At 45.4% G+C, this 17907-nt stretch overlaps 1 protein-coding gene across 2 annotated transcripts in view; it reads right to left on the reverse strand.

The window, feature by feature from the left end:
• Positions 1-17907, reverse strand: part of LOC140196168 (rho guanine nucleotide exchange factor 26-like) — a 231939-nt gene that overhangs the window by 17292 nt on the left and 196740 nt on the right. For both annotated transcript variants that reach the window (XM_072254925.1, XM_072254926.1), the window contains exon 11: positions 11731-11885. In XM_072254925.1, coding sequence (XP_072111026.1) covers positions 11731-11885 — 155 coding nt within the window. The remainder of the gene's footprint in view (positions 1-11730; positions 11886-17907) is intronic.

A 17907-nucleotide genomic window follows, 5' to 3' on the forward strand; every position in this document is an offset into this window, starting at 1 on the left:
GAGACATGTGAGTTATAGGCGGCTGTCAGTGAAGACAATGCCTCCAAGGAATTAGCACCAACGGCCACTTCTGTTGGAAAGTCCTTTGGCATAGGTGGTATGGAGAAAGATATGTAAATTTCTGTCCCGGACTGTTCCCAAGGAGATGCGTGAAGATTGATACCTACTATCATTGAGAAGGAGGTACAGGAGCCTTAGGTCCCACACCACCAGGTTCAGGAACAGTTATTAAACTTCAACCATCAAGCGCCTGAAGCAGAGGGAATAACTTCACTTACCTCTGTGCTGAACAGATTTCACAATGTATGGACTAATTTTCAAGGACTCTACAACTCACATTTTCAGTTAATCAATTAAGTTATTTATCTATCTATCCACCTATTTATTTATTGTTTTTTTGCCTTCCTTTGCACATTGGTTGCTTGTCAGTCTGTTTGTGTGTAGTTTTTCATTGATTTTGTTGTATTTCTTTGTATCTACTGTGAATGCCTGCAAGAAAATGAACCTCAGGGTAGGTTGTGGCAATAGATACGTGCCATGATAATAGGTTTACTTTGAACTTTCAACAGTCTTTGAAATACCAATTAGACAAGCCCCATGGTTTGTCTGAACTAATTGAAGAGCTGATGGTTGACCTTAGGAACAGGAAGGTGGGCGAGCATGCGCCAGTCTACATTGGAGATTGGCAGTGGAATGAATCAGCAGCTTTAACATATTGGATTAAAAAGAATGAAAGACAGACTTTCACAGTATCTCAGTACATGTGACAATAATAAACCACATACCAATAACTGTCCTGGGCCCAGCACATCATTCAAAGTGTTCGTAGTGTTATAAGGCATGTAAACCAGGCCCTTCAGCCCATCTATCCATGCTGACCAAGGAGTTCTACCCAGGCTGCTCACATTTGGCCCAGAGCCTTTTGCATGGATGAACTACAACAATTGTTCATCCCAGTTTGGCAAAAGGATAAATCAAGGAAGGTAGTGCACCCGTGGCTGACAAGAGAAATTAGGGATAGTATCAATTCCAAAGAAGAAGCATACAAATTAGCCAGAGAAAGTGGCTCACCTGAGGACTGGGAGAAATTCAGAGTTCAGCAGAGGAGGACAAAGGGCTTAATTAGGAAGGGGAGAAAAGATTATGAGAGAAAACTGGCAGGGAACATAAAAACTGACTGTAAAAGCTTTTATAGATATGCAAAAAGGAAAAGACTGGTAAAGAGAAATGTAGGTCCCCTGCAGACAGAAACAGGTGAATTGATTATGGGGAGCAAGGACATGGCAGACCAATTGAATAATTACTTTGGTTCTGTCTTCACTAAGGAGGACATAAATAATCTTCCAGAAATAGTAGGGGACAGAGGGTCCAGTGAGATGGAGGAACTGAGTGAAATACATGTTAGTAGGGAAGTGGTGTTAGGTAAATTGAAGGGATTGAAGGCAGATAAATCCCCAGGGCCAGATGGTCTGCATCCTAGAGTGCTTAAGGAAATAGCCCAAGAAATAGTGGATGCATTAGTGATAATTTTTCAAAACTCGTTAGATTCTGGACTAGTTCCTGAGGATTGGAGGGTGGCTAATGTAACCCCACTTTTTAAAAAAGGAGGGAGAGAGAAACTGGGGAATTATAGACCGGTTAGCCTAACGTCGGTGGTGGGGAAACTGCTGGAGTCAATTATCAAAGATGTGATAACAGCACATTTGGAAAGCGGTAAAATCATCGGACAAAGTCAGCATGGATTTGTGAAAGGAAAATCATGTCTGACGAATCTCATAGAATTTTTTGAGGTTGTAACTAGTAGAGTGGATAGGGGATGTGGTATATTTGGATTTTCAAATGGCTTTTGACAAGGTCCCACACAGGAGATTAGTGTGCAAACTTAAAGCACACGGTATTGGGGGTAAGGTATTGGTGTGGGTGGAGAAGTTGGTTAGCAGACAGGAGCAAAGAGTGGGAATAAACGGGACCTTTTCAGAATGGCAGGCGGTGACTAGTGGGGTACCGCAAGGCTCAGTGCTGGGACCCCAGTTGTTTACAATATATATTAATGACTTGGATGAGGGAATTAAATGCAGCATCTCCAAGTTTGCGAATGACACGAAGCTGGGTGGCAGTGTTAGCTGTGAGGAGGATGCTAAGAGGATGCAGAGTGACTTGGATAGGTTGGGTGAGTGGGCAAATTCATGGCAGATGCAATTTAATGTGGATAAATGTGAAGTTATCCACTTTGGTGGCAAAAATAGGAAAACAGATTTTTATCTGAATGGTGGCCGATTAGGAAAAGGGGAGGTGCAACGAGACCTGGATGTCATTATACACCAGTCATTGAAAGTGGGCATGCAGGTACAGCAGGCGGTGAAAAAGACGAATGGTATGCTGGCATTTATAGCGAGAGGATTCGAATACAGGAGCAGGGAGGTACTACTGCAGTTGTACAAGGCCTTGGTGAGACCACACCTGGAGTATTGTGTACAGTTTTGGTCTCCTAATCTGAGGAAAGACATTCTTGCCATAGAGGGAGTACAAAGAAGGTTCACCAGATTGATTCCTGGGATGGCAGGACTTTCATATGAAGAAAGACTGGATGAACTGGACTTGTACTCGTTGGAATTTAGAAGATTGAGGGGGGATCTGATTGAAACGTATAAAATCCTAAAGGGATTGGACAGGCTAGATGCAGGAAGATTATTCCCGATGTTGAGGAAGTCCAGAGCAAGGGGTCACAGTTTGAGGATAAAGGGGAAGCCTTTTAGGACCGAGATGAGGAAAAACTTCTTCACACAGAGAGTGGTGAATCTGTGGAATTCTCTGCCACAGGAAACAGTTGAGGCCAGTTCATTGGCTATATTTAAGAGGGAGTTAGATATGGCCCTTGTGGCTACGGGGATCAGGAGGTATGGAGGGAAGGCTGGGGCAGGGTTCTGAGTTGGATGGTCAGCCATGATCATAATAAATGGCGGTGCAGGCTCGAAGGGCCGAATGGCCTACTCCTGCACCTATTTTCTATGTTTCTATGTTTCTATGCATGTACATGCCCAATTGTCTTTTGAAAAAACACACACACGCATACACAAAGTGTTGAAGGAACTCAGCAAACCAGGCAGCAACAATGGAAAAGAGTAAACAGTCAACATTTTGGGCTGAGATCGATTTCCAGTATCTGCAGATTTTCTCATTCTTGTGGCTTTTAAAAGTTGTTATTGTACCTGCCTCAACCAGTTCCTCCGGCAGCTCGTTCCACACATAGTTTAGCTCATTCCACGTAAAAGTCTCTCTCCCTATGATAAAATCACATCACAATTTCCTGTTTCTCCCTTTTCACCTTAAACCCATGTCCTCTAATTGATGTTCCGCGAACCGAGGAAAAGGCTGAGGCCATTCACTCTATCTACGAGCGCGTTCACCCATAGATACAACCACAAGGAAGGAGTGCCAATGTTTTGACTTGCTTGGAAGATTAAGGAAGCTCAGCTTTGTCACCAAAAATTTCTACAGATGTATTGTTGAGAATACCTTGACTGGTTGCATCATGGTCTGGTATGGAAATTCAAAATGCACAGGAAGGTAAGAATCTGCAGAGAGTAATGACCTTGCGCAATACATCACAGACACATTCCGCCCCAATGTCAGTAGTATCTAGAGTAGGTACTAACTCAAGAAGGCAGCATCTACCATCTGGGCCACACCATCTTCTCACAGCTCCCATCGGGCAGGGGGTACAGGAGCCTGAAGTCCCACACCAGTAGAATCAAGAACAGCTACTTCCCTTTCAGCATTCTGTGGTTAAGAAGGCATACGGTGCATTGGCCTTCATCAATCGTGGGATTGAGTTTAACAGCCGAGATGTAATGTTGCAGTTATATAGGACCGAGGTCAGACCCCACTTGGAGTACTGTGCTCATTTCTGGTCGCCTCACTACAGGAAGGACATGGAAACCATAGAAAGTGTGCGGAGGAGATTTACAAGCATGTTGCTTGGATTTGGGAGCATGCCTTATGACAGCGGACCCCAACCACCGGGCCACAAAGCATGTGCTACCGGGCCGCGGGGAAATGATATGAGTCAGTTGCACATTTCCTCATTCCCTGTCACCCCTTGTTGAGCTTGAACGCACGCGAGGTCATTACCCAGGCGTCATCCATGTCAGTGCGGGAAGGAGATCAACTCCTCGAGCTTGCAAATGATGGCCAGATGAAAAGTATGTTTGACATAACATCTCTGCCGGCATTCTGGATCAAAGTCAAGGCTAAGTATCCTGAGGTAGCCACGAAAGCACTGAAAACGTTGTTTCCATTTCCAACATTTTTCTGCGAAGCGGAGTTTTCTGCAATGAATGCAACGAAAACTAAATTGCGGAATAGACCGGACATAAGGAATCTCCTTCGAGTATCGCTGTCTCCCATCACCCCTCGATAGGACCGTCTTGTTGCAGGAAAACAAGCCCAGGGCTCCCACTGATTCAGTGATATTGGTGTGTTGCAATGATTTTATATGTTCATACGGGGAAAATATGTGCAGTGTGTTTAATATCCAAACGTTATTTAAAATGGTATGGTGCTATTGACTTACTTATATAACCATATAACAATTACAGCACGGAAACAGGCCAATTCGGCCCTTCTAGTCCGTGCCGAACGCTGCTCTCACCCAGTCCCAACGACCTGCACTCAGCCCATAACCCTCCATTCCTTTCCTGTCCATATACCTATCCAATTTTTCTTTAAATGATCATATCGAACCTGCCTGAACCACTTCTACTGGAAGTTCGTTCAACACTTACTTCAAGCTCCCCTGTCCTCCCCTGATAATCGACTTATCACTACATTCATGCGAGGAAAATATGCGCTGTGTGTTTAATATTAAATTCGTTAGATGAACCCGTTTAGAAACGAAATTGAGTGTATTAGCCACTTATCACCTATATTCCGGTTGTGATTAACATCACCCCCCCACCCTCCCCCGAACAGAATAGCCAAAAACGATTTGCAGGAAAATAAATCGGCAGGTACACACATGTGCAGGTCACGCATGCGCACCGGTGCCCGTGCAAGGCTTCATGGTCATTGTAGTCTTTCTCTGGGTAAACACAACATATTTGACTGCTACTCTTGTCCGTTGGCAACCCTACACCACCCCCCCGGGTCGGCGGGTCCGCAAGAATATTGTCAATATTAAACCGGTCCACAGTGCAAAAAAGGTTGGGGACCCCTGCCTTATGAGAATAGGTTGAGTGAACTCTGCATTTTCTCCTTGGGGGCGACATAGGATGAGAGGTGACCTGATAGAGGTGTACAAGATAATTTGAGGCACTTATCATGTGGATAGTCAGAGACTTTTTCCCAGGGCTGAAATAGCTAGCACGAGAGGGCACAGTTTTAAGGTGCTTGGAAGTAGGTACAGAGGAGATGTCGGGGTAAATTTTTTTATGCAGAGAGTGGTGAGTGTGTGGGATGGGCTGCTGGCGGCGATGGTGGAGGCGGAAACGAAAGGGTTTTTTAAGAGAATCCTGGATGGCTACATGGAGCTTAGAAAAGTAGAGGACTATGGGTAAGCCTAGGTAGTTCTAAGGTAAGGACATGTTTGGCACAGCTTTGTGGGCTGAAGGGCCTGTATTGTGCTGCAGGTTTTCCATGTCTCTATGTGTCTACTTGGTTCTTGAACTCACCATCACAACCCTAATCACTACCTCGGCATAGCAACAGCATGGCCACCTTGCAATAATGTGGATTTTCCTTTTGCGTAAACTGTGTTTTTCTTTTTAAAATGATGTATAATTTATGTTCAATTTATACTTTTGTTGCGGATGGTGCTTCTTTGATTCTTTGTGCCTGAGATACTGCTCCAAGTGAAGTTTTTCCACTTGTACACGTGACAATGAACTCTTTTCTAAAATCTTGTTGACTTTGGAAAGCTGTTCTTCAACAAGCTGCCCATGGCTGAATGTTGATTATGGAGCTACATACCACGGCATGTAGTTAACCATTTCAAGGCGACTAGAATATAAAAGCAAGGATGTAATGCTAAGGCTTTATAAGACATTGGTCAGACTGCGCTTGGACTATTGTGAGCAGTTTTGGGCCCCCTATCTAAGAAAGCATCTGCTGGCATTGGAGAGGTTCCAGAGGAGGTTCATGAGAATGATCCTGGGAATGAGAGGGTTAATGTATGAGGAGGATTTGATGGCTCTAGGCCTGTACTCACTGGAGATTAGAAGAATGAGGGGGATCTCATTGAAATCTATTGAATATTAAAATGCCTAGATGGAGTAGACGTGGAGAGGATGTTTCCAATAATGTGGGAATCCTTGACCAGAGGGCACAGACTCAGAATATAAGGATGTCCCTTTAGGACAGAGATGTGGGGGAATTTCTTTAGCCAAAGAGAGGAGAAACTGTGGAATTGATTGCCACAGATGCCTGTGGAGTCCAAGTCATTAGGTGACACATACAAAATGTGGGTGGAACACAGCAGGCCAGACAGCCCGAAACGTCGACTGTGCTTCTTCCTATGGATGCTGTCTGGCCTGCTGCGTTCCCAAGCATTTTGTGTGTGTTGCTTGAATTTCCAGCATCTGCAGATTTCCTCGTGTTTGCAAAGTCATTAGGTGTATTTGTTAGGGTGTCAAAGATTCCGGGAAAAAGGCAGGAGAATCAGGTTGAGAGCGGTAATAAGTCAGCCACGGTCGGATAGCATAGTTATGCTTGATGGGCTGAATGGTCTGATTCTGAAACCTATGTTCTATGGTCTTATTCTGGTCCAATGCCTGTCCTACACAACGGAGCTGGGAAGAAGACCGATGCATTGGTACTGGCAAGTGATAACGAGGCCTCCGTTCTTTCAACAACCAATTCTGGTTCAAAATGTTCCAGAGATTCTTCATTCTCCAGGAAACTGGATTTGCCCAGATTCTTTTCTTTCTCTTGTGAGTTCTCCATGTACTGGAGCAGATTTACGGTTGAAGATTTAATGAAGAAATAATCTCCGAGAAATTGTGCAAATACAGAAAGAAACAAGTTATAGGTGTAAATAAATAAATAAATAATACTGAGAAAGTGAGTTGTAGAGTCCTTGAAAGTGAGTCCATACACTGTGTTTAGTGATCAGTTCAGAGTTGTGGTGAGTGAAGATATCCACGGTGGTTCTGGAACTTGATTGTTGAAGGATATACAGTAACAGCAACCAGGGTTCAATTCTTGCCACTGATTGTAAGGAATTTGTACTGTACCTCCTCCTCATGACCATGTGGGTTTCCTCTGGGTGCTACGATTTCCTCCCACAATCCAAAAACTTACTGTTTGATAGGATAATTGGTCATTGTAAATTGTCCTGTATTGGGAGTTAATGGTTTGTGCGGCCTGAAGGCCAAAAGGGCCTACTCCAGGCCAGAGAATATAGCAATAAAAATAAACAAACAAACAAACAAACTAAATAAACAAATAAATAACTTTGTCCAAAGCACTGCTGCAGTTTGGGCACTTGTTGTTCAGTATGAACATGATAGTCTGAAGAGCCTGTTTCTGTGTGTTACATCATAATTTTTTACACGAGTCCAAGCAGGTTCTTAAATGCTGTTATAGCCAGGGCTGGTAATGTGGATAAGATCCCATTAACCAATGGTGTGCGTCTCAAACAGCCTCTGACAACCAAGTCCAAATCCTGGCCTTCACCTGTGGCTTATCTAATAAGCCCGATGGAACTGTTTCTACTGACAGGAGAAGGAGCAAAGGCGGGTTACCTGGGCCATCGTTTTGTGCAGATGCGGCTGGTCAGCCATGATGGACAACTCATCCAGGGGAAGGAAAACCCTGATCTTAAACCTCTGCTGCCTTGCGGCTATACTCAGTCATGGGGAAGGCTTCGAGTATAAACCCTGAGGGAAAAATCTAGTGCTGGAGTCCCGGAGGCAACCCTACGTTGCATTGAACGCTAACTGGCAACTCCTGTGATGCCGATGTAACCATTCTGCCGTTCCTTTGGATTCATCGGCTGTGTGGAGAAGAGGAGCCTGTTGCATGAGCAACAGCTTACTCCCCATATCGTACTGTCCTGGCTTGTGTATCACGTAGACATCTAGGACGCAAAATCCATTCCAACCCTGACCAATGGAAGGCCTCAGATGCCAAGCAGGGTCTTAATTTAACAAAGGAGTGACAAGCCTACCTTTGCAGCAGTCTCGAAGCAGAGTAGTCAGGATGTCAGTTCTCCGTCAGTGAAGTGAGGACAACGCAAGTGTTGTTATAAACAGTCTAACATTTAGCACAGCACCGCAAGTGACAGATTGGAAATCTGTTTGTCATAGATTGAACTCAGCCGTACATTTTTAAGTTTAATCACTGGAAAGTTACAGCAGCTTGTCTAAGGTCACCGGATGTAAGTGAAGAAGAGGTTATTTCTTCATTAAATCTTCAACCGTAAATCTGCTCCAGTACATGGAGAACTCACAAGAGAAAGAAAAGAATCTGGGCAAATCCAGTTTCCTGGAGAATGAAGGATCTCTGGAACATTTTGAACCAGAATTGGTTGTTGAAAGAACAGAGGCCTCGTATCACTTGCCAGTACCAATGCATCAGACACCCAGTGACACCATAAAGGAAGTGGCCTGCAAGATATCACGAGCAGATGAATGTTTATTTAGCACTGACATTCCAAATCTGGCAAGTCCAGAGATAGAAAGCCCGATAGGTTGAAGACTGAAATTGGCGAGACCGGAGGTACAGGCCTGGAGGTTGAGTCCAGGCCAGGAACTGGAGGTTAGAGACTCACTGTCTGTGAATCTGGAAATCCAGAGCAGAGGACAGTAAGCCTGGAAGTGGCCTGCTCTGCTCTGGGAGTGGAGTGAGGGTATGCGTGGGTAGGAGAGTGGGAAAGGGGTTTGATCTGCTGCTGTTGTCTTGTTTTGTTGTTGCTATTGGTGTTGTTCAGCTGAACACTGTGGGCATGCCTTGACACCTGCCGTCTGCCCTGTGTTGGTTGCTAATGCAATTGACATATTTCACTATACATATAGGAGCAGACATGAATCTGCACCACCCTCACAAAAAGGCCACTCAGCCCCAGACTCCCTACTCGTTTCATGAACATCTGGCTTCTACGTAGGCAACATGAACCCAGCACAAAATGATAGGGTGATTATATCACTTTGCAAGAACCCCACTATTTTGTGATCAAGACCACAATCAACCACCACGGGCCAGAATAGTACAGCACGTAAATGGGCCCTTCAGCCCATCACATCGATACCGAGCCAGAGGTCGATGGATTCTTGATTGGTCAGGGCATGAAGGGATTCGGGGAGAAGGCAGGAGATTGGGGCTGAGAGGAAAATTGGATCAGACGGAGCAGACTTGATGGGCTAAATGGCCTATTTCTGTACCTATATCTTATGGTTTTATTGTCTGAGAGGACATGTCCTTGCTGATGGATGCTACCTTCTTGAGGCATCATTTCTCAGAGGTGTACTCGATGGAGGGGAGGGTTCTGCCCGTGATGGAGGGGAGGGTTGTGCCCGTGCTGGAGTGGAGGGTGGTGCCCGTGATGGAGGGGAGGGTAGTGCCCGTGATGGAGGGGAGGGTAGTGCCAGTGATGGAGTGGAGGGTGGTGCCCGTGATGGAGGGGAGGGTTGTGCACGTGATGGAGGGGAGGGTAGTGCCCGTGACGGAGGAAAGGGTAGTGCCCGTGACGGAGGAGAGGGTTGTGCCCATGATGGAGGGGAGGGTTGTGCCCATGATGGAGGAGAGGGTTGTGCCCATGATGGAGGGGAGGGTTGTGCCCGTGATGGAGGGGAGGGTAGTGCCCGTGACGGAGAGGAGGGTTGTGCCCGTGACAGAGGGGAGGGTTGTGCCAGTGATGGAGGAGAGGGTTGTGCCCGTGATGGGGAGGGTAGTGCCCGTGACGGAGGAGAGGGTTGTGCCCATGATGGAGGAGAGGGTAGTGCCTGTGATGGAGGGGAGGGTAGTGCCCGTGATGGAGGGGAGGGTAGTGCCCGTGATGGAGGGGAGGGTAGTGCCCGTGATGGTGCTGGCTGAGTCTACAAGCTGCACATCTCTGTGATGTGGGAGGAAATCCGATCCTTGACCCTGCATACTTCATGCACGTGCTCTTTACAAACCGATCTACCTCTGCCATTTCTCACCATTCTCACTTCCTCTGCTGCTGTGTTTGCAACAGCTCCACACTCCAGTACAAACAACAAACAAGACCAGGAACCCCAGACCTCATCACTGTCACTGGACACATCTGGTTCTGATTAACTTTGGATCCACAGCCCATCGCCGCCGCAAGCAGTCAGCCAACCTCACAAAATTCCCCTTGCGCTGCCTTGGATTTATAAATCTCACGTGGCAGAAAGCCCTCTGGACTTCCTGAATTTTCTGTCCTCCTCTCTTTGCACGATTCCTGACAGTGGCAAAGGAAGTAAACAATTCCCAAAGAATCTTCAGCTGATTTGTTCCTCATGTTCTGAACACAGTGTTCATGGGGCTTCTTCCTGCCTTTGAGAAACATTTCTGGGAAGCCAGTGCCCTTGCTTCATGGAGGAAACCAAACTTCAAGGAATCAGCTAGGCCATCTATCTGCTTCAAGGCGTGGAATCAGATTATGATCTGCTTAAAGTGATCTCTCAGTGGCCTGGAGATCTGACAGGACCAAACTGGACAGATGCTCAGGAAGCGAGAAGCTGTTCTACTGCACTCCAGGGCCTGGTTCTGTGCTGTGCTCTTCCATGGCTCTATGATGCTGCCAGGCCTCAGGGTCTGAGTTATAGGAAACATTTGAATCAATTAGGACTTTATTCTCTGGAGTGCAAGACAATGAAGGGAGATCATATTAACAAAATTATGAGGGATATAGATAGATGCATATGCTGGCTTTTTCCCTTCAGGCTGGATAAGACTAGAACTAGAGGTCATAGGTTAAGGGTGAAAGGTGAAATATTTAAGGGAGAACCTTCACTCAGAGGGTAGCGTGAGTGTGGAGTGAACTGCTGGAGGAAGTGGTGGATGTGGGTTCAACTGTAACACTTAAAAGAAGTTTGGATAGGTATGTGGATGGGAGGGGTATGGAGGACTATGGTCAGCATGCAGGTAGATGGGACTAAGCAGGAGGTCAGGTTGGCATGGACTAGATGGGCTTTTTCTGTATTGTACTGTTCTGCACTCAGTGGCCACTTTATTAGGTACACCTGTTTACCTTCTTGTTAAAGCAAATACTTAGTCAGCCAAATAGGTGACAGAAACTTATTACATAAACAGAACAAGGATATGGTCAAGAGGTTCATTTGTTGTTCAGACCAAACTTCAGAATTGGCTAGAAATGGGAGCTGAGTGAGTTGGATTGAGGAATGATTATTGGTGCCAAATGGGGTGGTTTGAGTATCTCAGAAACTGTTGATTTCCTGGGATTTTCACACACAACAATCTCTAGTCGAGAGCTTACAGAGAATGGTGTGAAAAACAAAAAAAAAACATCCAGTGAGCTGCAGTTCTGTGGACATAAATGCCTTGTTAATGAGAGAAGTCAGAGAAGAATGTCCAGACTGCTTCAAGCTGACAGTAATGCGACAGTAACTCAAACACCCAGAGGATTTAGTTTAATACTTCATCTGAAAGAGTGCATCTCGCTCACTGCAGTATTCCCACAGTACTTCACTGGTCTAAACTTCATCTTCACGATGTCAAGGCTGGACACAAGCTTCGGAGAGAAGGGGGAGAGGAGAGATGCTGACTCACCTTTTCTTCTTGGTCACAATCAGGACGTCATTGAACAGGAAGAAGTAGACTTGCTGCCTGGATGTGCGTTTGGAAAAGATTCCCGTGTCCTCGACAAAGCCAATCAGCTCGCCCCTCTTACACAGCCAGCGGGATGAAGAGACCAGGGGGAATGGCTGTGGAGAGAAAACGCCAGACTGTCAGGAAGCAAGTGGGGAGGATAGCTGTTTACGCACGCATTTGGCTCAGAGCTGGGCTGTTGGTAGGTGGAGAAAGTTGTCCTTTACCCCAGAGCATTGTGTTGACCACCTGCTGAACCTCACTCCCAGTGGCTTTTATAGAAATTGCTGGAGGAACAAACAGTCAAAGAGGTTATTCATCAGGACTTGCCTTCCCTCACCTTCTTTGCCTTCCTTTCCAGTCCGGATGAGGGGTCCCAGTCCTAAACATTGACCGTTCATTCCTCTCCATAGATGCTGCCTGACCTGCTGAGTTCCTCCAGCATTTTCTATGTACTACTCTGGACTCCCAGCCTCTGTAGAATCTCTTGTGTTTATGATCCCAGTGGCTTTAACCTCTTCCAGTACTGGGAGGGCTGTGCAGCGTGGGGTGAGTCCTGAGACAACTGTTCATTGCAAATAACCAAACAAGATGAACAGAACCAGAAAGTGGTGGAAATACCCGGCACCTCTGGCAGAGGAACAGTCTACGTGCTGAGGGAAAAGAATGGTGAGGTCATGGGCTGTATGGTGGTGTAGTGGTTAGCACAGTGCTTTACAGTTCCAGCGACCCGGGTTCAATTCCTGATGCTGCCTGTAAGTAGTTCTCCCCGTGACCGCATGGGTTTCCTCCGGGTGCTCCGGTTTCCTCCCACAGTCCAAAAACGCACCGGTTAGTAGGTTAACTGGTCTTTGTAAATTGTCCCATGATTAGGCTAGGGTTAAATTGGGGGTTGCTGTGCAGCGAGGCTCAAGGTGTCGGGACGGCTTACTCCACTCAGTATCTCAATTAAAAAAAAATAGATTAAATGGACTGTATCCGGACGACGGATGAGGAAATGCAAACTGTCTCACGGTGAATTAGGATGGTAAATCCCCAGCGCCTGATGAAGTGTTCACTCAGTGGGAGGCTACTGCAGGAACTGCATGCCCCTCGCCGAGATATTTAAACTAGCTTCAGCCATGGGTGAGGTGCCAGAGGACTAGAGGATAGCTAACGTTGTTCCGTTCTTCAAGAACCCCTCTAAGAGTAAGCTGGGAAATTATAGGCTAGCCGGCCTGCTGTCAGTAGTGGGTAAATTACTGGAAGGTATTCTAACGAACACAGTATATAAGTATTTGGATAGACAGGGAGCGTCTACATGGCTTTGCATATGGTAGGTCATGTCTAATCAATCTTTGAGGGTTTTTTTGAGAAGGGTACTATGAAAGTTGATATTCTGCCTTCACTTTTCATCATACTTCCGTGATGTATGAATATGCAGAATGATGGAAGACAAACAAAAGTTTTTCACTGTATTTCCGAACATGTGACTAGTGCAGATAGCAATGTTGCCTGACCTGCTGAGTGTTTTCACAACCTTCTATTTTTATCTCAGATTTCTAGCATCAGCAGTTTTTAATATTTCTTAGTTTTAAAAATTTCATGATGATTGGCAGAGCTTTTCAGTAGCCTCTTCCTATTGCACAAGCTAAATGTGCAATTATCCATGCAGTGGCCACTTTATTAGGTACACCTGGATACCTGCTCGTTAATGCAAATATCTAATCAGCCAATCATGTGGCAGCGACTCAATGCATTAAACCATGCAGACATGGTCAAGAGGTTCAGTAGTGCTCAGATCAAACATCAGAATGGAGAAGAAATGTGATTGAAGTGATTTTGACTGTGGAATAATTGTTGGTGCCAGACAGAGTGGTTTGAGTATTTCAGAAACTGCTCATCCCCTGGGATATTTTACGTACACAGTCTCTAGAGTTTACAAAGAATTGTGTGAAAAGCATCAAATACATCAGTGAGTGGCAGTTCTGTGGGCAAAAATACATTGTTAATGAGAGATGTCAGAGGAGCAACACACACAAAATGCTGGAGGAACTCAGCAGGCCAGGCAGCATCTAGGAAAAGAGTACAGTCAACGTTTCGGTCCTGCTTCAGGGTTTCAGCCTGAAAGGTGGACTGTACTCTTTCCCATAGATGCTGACTGGCTTATGAGTTCCTCTAGCATTTTGTGTGTGTTGCTCAGATTTCCAGCATCGGCAGATTTTCTCGTTTTATGTCAGAGGATGGCTAGACTGGTTCAGGCTGAGTTGGAAGGCAACAGTAACTCAAATAAGCGTGCATTACAACAACGGTGTGCAGAAGGTCATCTCGGAACGTGCGGCATGTTGAACCTGGCAGTGGAAAGGCTACAGCAGCAGAAGACCATGCATGCACACTCATTGGCCACTTTATTAGGTACACGAGATAGGTAATAAAGTGGCCACGCTGTGTGTGTAGAATCACAGGCAGCAAAGTCTCAAGCCATTTGATGCATGCTCAAACCAACAATATCACAGGCAACAAGGCTGGTCCCACATAGAATATAGAACGGCACAACATACACACAAATACACGCACATATCTACATACATAATTAATTAATTAATGCATGCTGGGAACATAAGTTGTAGAGTTCTTGAGTCCTTTACTGTTGTGGTGAGTGAAGTTGTCCACACTGGTTCAGGAGCCGAATGGTTGAAGAGTAATAACAGCTCCTGAACCTGGTGGTGTGGGACCTGAGGCTCCAGTAGCTCCTTCGTGGTGTTAGCAGCAAGTAGAGAGCATGGCCTGAATGGGGAGGATCCACGATGATGGATGCTGCTTTCTTGTGTTTGTAGATGTGCTCAATGGTGGGGAAGACCTTTCCCATCGCAGACTGGGCTGTAATCACCACTTTTTGTGGGCTTTCCCATTCCTGGGCAATGGTGAGTACATTTACATTGAACTTTGAACCATCTCCCTTTGCTGGGCATGCAGGCATTTATCATTCCTGCTGTAAAAAAAACATTCAAATCTTCCCCTCTTAAAGCTATCACCTCTGCTATTTAACATTTCCACTGTGGCACCAGACAATCAACCATACCATGAGGCAGGAGGTACAAAAGCCTGAAGTCCCACACCACCAGGTCAAGGAACAGTTACTTTCCTATAACCATCAGGTTCATGAACTGACCCAAAGAAATCTAACCATCTCTCAGCAACGTAAAACTGAGGACCACTCATTGCACAACCACGGCTCTGTCTTTGATTGTGTAGCATACCAGATAGCACAACACTGTCACAGCTTGGGGAGCAGAGAGTTCAGAGTTCAATTCCAGTACGGTCTGTAAGGACTTTGTACATTCTCCTGATGCCTGCGTGGATTTCCTCTGGGTGCTCTGGTTTCTTCCCACAGTCCAAAGATATACCAGTTGGTAGGATAATTAGTCATTGTAAATTGTCCTGTGATTCGGCTAGGGTTAAGTAGGTGGGTTGCCAGCCAGTGTGGCTCATTGAGCTGGAAGAGCCTGTTCCACGCTGTCTCTCTAAATAAATAAATAAAATATTTTCCTGTCTGAGTCAACATATGTACAGACACTTGTGTGTCTAGTTTCACTCTATGGACACACAATCAATCTACATACCGTATATAAGCTATCTTATGTAGATCAAAGACAAGAAAATCCGCAGATGCTGGAAATCCAAGCAACACACACAAAATGCTGGAGGAACTCAGCAGGCTAGGCAGCATCTATGGGAAAAAGTAAACAGTCAACATTTCAGGCCACACCCTTCCTGAGGACTGGTCTTGATGAAGGGTCTCAGTCTGAAACGTCGACTGCTTTTCCTTTTCCAAAGATTCTGTCTGGCCTGCCGAGTTCCTCCAGCACTCAAGAGGGCAATGAAAATGTGGAACGAGCTGTCAGTGGGAGTGGTGGACACGGGTTTGATTTCAACATTTAAGAGAAATTTGGATAGATACAAGGATGGGAGGATATGGAGGTCAGATTGATAGTTTGGTATAGATTTGATGGGCTGAAGGGCCTGTTTCTGTGCCGTAGTGTTCTGCAATTCTATGACTTAAGTAGTTGCAGCATTCTTCCTTGTTCATTGTTTTTCTCTCTAGGATTAGAGGCATTAGAAGTCACCACTACCTGGTCGGCCTTGCTCTCCACCCTATCACAGGTATTCCGTTCCCTCTACCCACCTCGCCTCTAAAATTTAAACCATGCTTGTTTTCTCACTCTTCCAGTTCTGGTGGAAGGATAAGTGAGGTGAAATATTGACTCTGTTTCAATTGCCACAGTCTCTCCCCAAGCTTTTCTTGCATTATAAACACAAGAGAGTCTGCAGGTGCTAATAATTCAGTGCAACACACACACACACACACACACACACACACACACACACAATGCTGGAGGAATTCAGCAGGTCAGACAGCATCGATGTCGAGGTTTTGAGCTTAGACCCTTCTTCATTACTGGAAAGTAAGGGGAAAGGTGCTAGAGTGAAAATTTGGGAGCGGGGAAGGAGGATAGCTGGAAGGTGACAGGTGATGCCAGACAGGTGGGGGAGTGGCAATGAAGTAAGAAGCTGGAAGCAAAGGGCTGGAGAAGATGGAATCTGACAGGGGAGGAGAGTGCATCATGATGCGAGATAGGGAAGGAGGAGGGGCACCAGGGGAAGGTGACAGGCAGATGAAGAGAGAGGTAAGAGGCCAGAGCAGGGAATGGAAGAAGAGGGGAGGCGGAGGGAAAAAATTCACGAGAAGGAGAAATCGATGTCCATGCCATCAGGTTGGTGAATATGTGTTGTCCTCCACCCTGAGGGTGGCCTCATCTCGGCAAAAGACAAGTCAGAATGGCAATGGGAATAGGAATTAAAATGGTAGGAACCCAGATATTCTGCTCTTGGTGGATGGACATCTTGTATTATCTGCTTTTGTTTCATAATCCCTGCATCTGCAGTATTTTATCTCTCTTGTTTCTATTTTCAAATTATTCATTAACTATATCTGTAAGAAGGAATGTGGTAATACAGGGAAATATCGTGTCCTGTATATTGTTAATTAATGTCTGGTATTTCTGCAACAAGATACTAGACAATTAAATGTGGCAGGATGTTTAAAAGATTCTCATTATTAGTGGGCAGAGACAAGATAATGGTGATAAAACTCTTCCAGTCTTGTTACTGTGACGTACATGCCCGATAATTAATTGGTAACAGAACTTTCTTTCAAGAATTTATTCCTGGGATATTTTATTTTTATTTATTCAGAGATTTAGCGCAGTAAGACCATAGGACGTAGGAGTAGAATTAGGCCATTCATTCCATAGAATCTGCTCCGCCATTCCATCATGAGTGATTTATTATCCTCTCAACTCCATTCTCCTGCCTTTTCCCCATAAACCTTGATGCCCTGACTAATCAAGAACTTATCACCCTCCATTTTAAATATATCCAATGAATTGACCTCCACAGCTGTCCATGGTAATGAATTCCACAGATTCACCATCCTCTTGCTAAAGAAGTTCCTTCTTAGCACTGTTAAACAGGCATCCTCTATTCTGAGACTGTGCCTTCTGGTCCTAGACTCCTCCACTATAGGAAACATCCCCTCCCCATTCACTCTACCTCAGCCTTTCAGAAAAGAAACAGTCCCAACATCGCTAGTCACTGGCAGCAAACCAGAAAGACTCCTTTAAACCCGTTGTTTGCCTCCTGTCAGTTAGACAACCTTCCATTCAGGCCAGTATCTTTCCTGTAATACCATGGGCTCTTACCTTATTAAACAGCCTCATGTACGGCACCTTGTCACTTTCTGAAAATCCAAGTTAGGAACATGCACTGACACTCCTTTATCTATCCTGCCTGCTATTTCTTCAAAGAATTCCATGTGCCTCCAGGTACCCTGAATCCTCATCTGTAATAATAGATTCCAGCATCATACCAACCAATGAAATCAGGCTAAATAACACATAATTTCCATTCTTCTGCCTCCCTCCCTTCTTGAAGAGTGGAATGACATTTGCAATTTTCCAGTCCTCTAGAACCATTCCAGAACCTCATGATTCCTGAAAGATCATGGGTAATTCCTCCACAATCTCTTCAGTTACCTCTTTCAGAACCCTGGGGTGTAGTCCACCTGGACCAGGAGACTTATCTACCTTCAGATCATTC

This window comes from Mobula birostris, chromosome 4 (genome assembly GCF_030028105.1).
Source record: "Mobula birostris isolate sMobBir1 chromosome 4, sMobBir1.hap1, whole genome shotgun sequence".
Lineage (NCBI taxonomy): Eukaryota > Metazoa > Chordata > Chondrichthyes > Myliobatiformes > Myliobatidae > Mobula > Mobula birostris.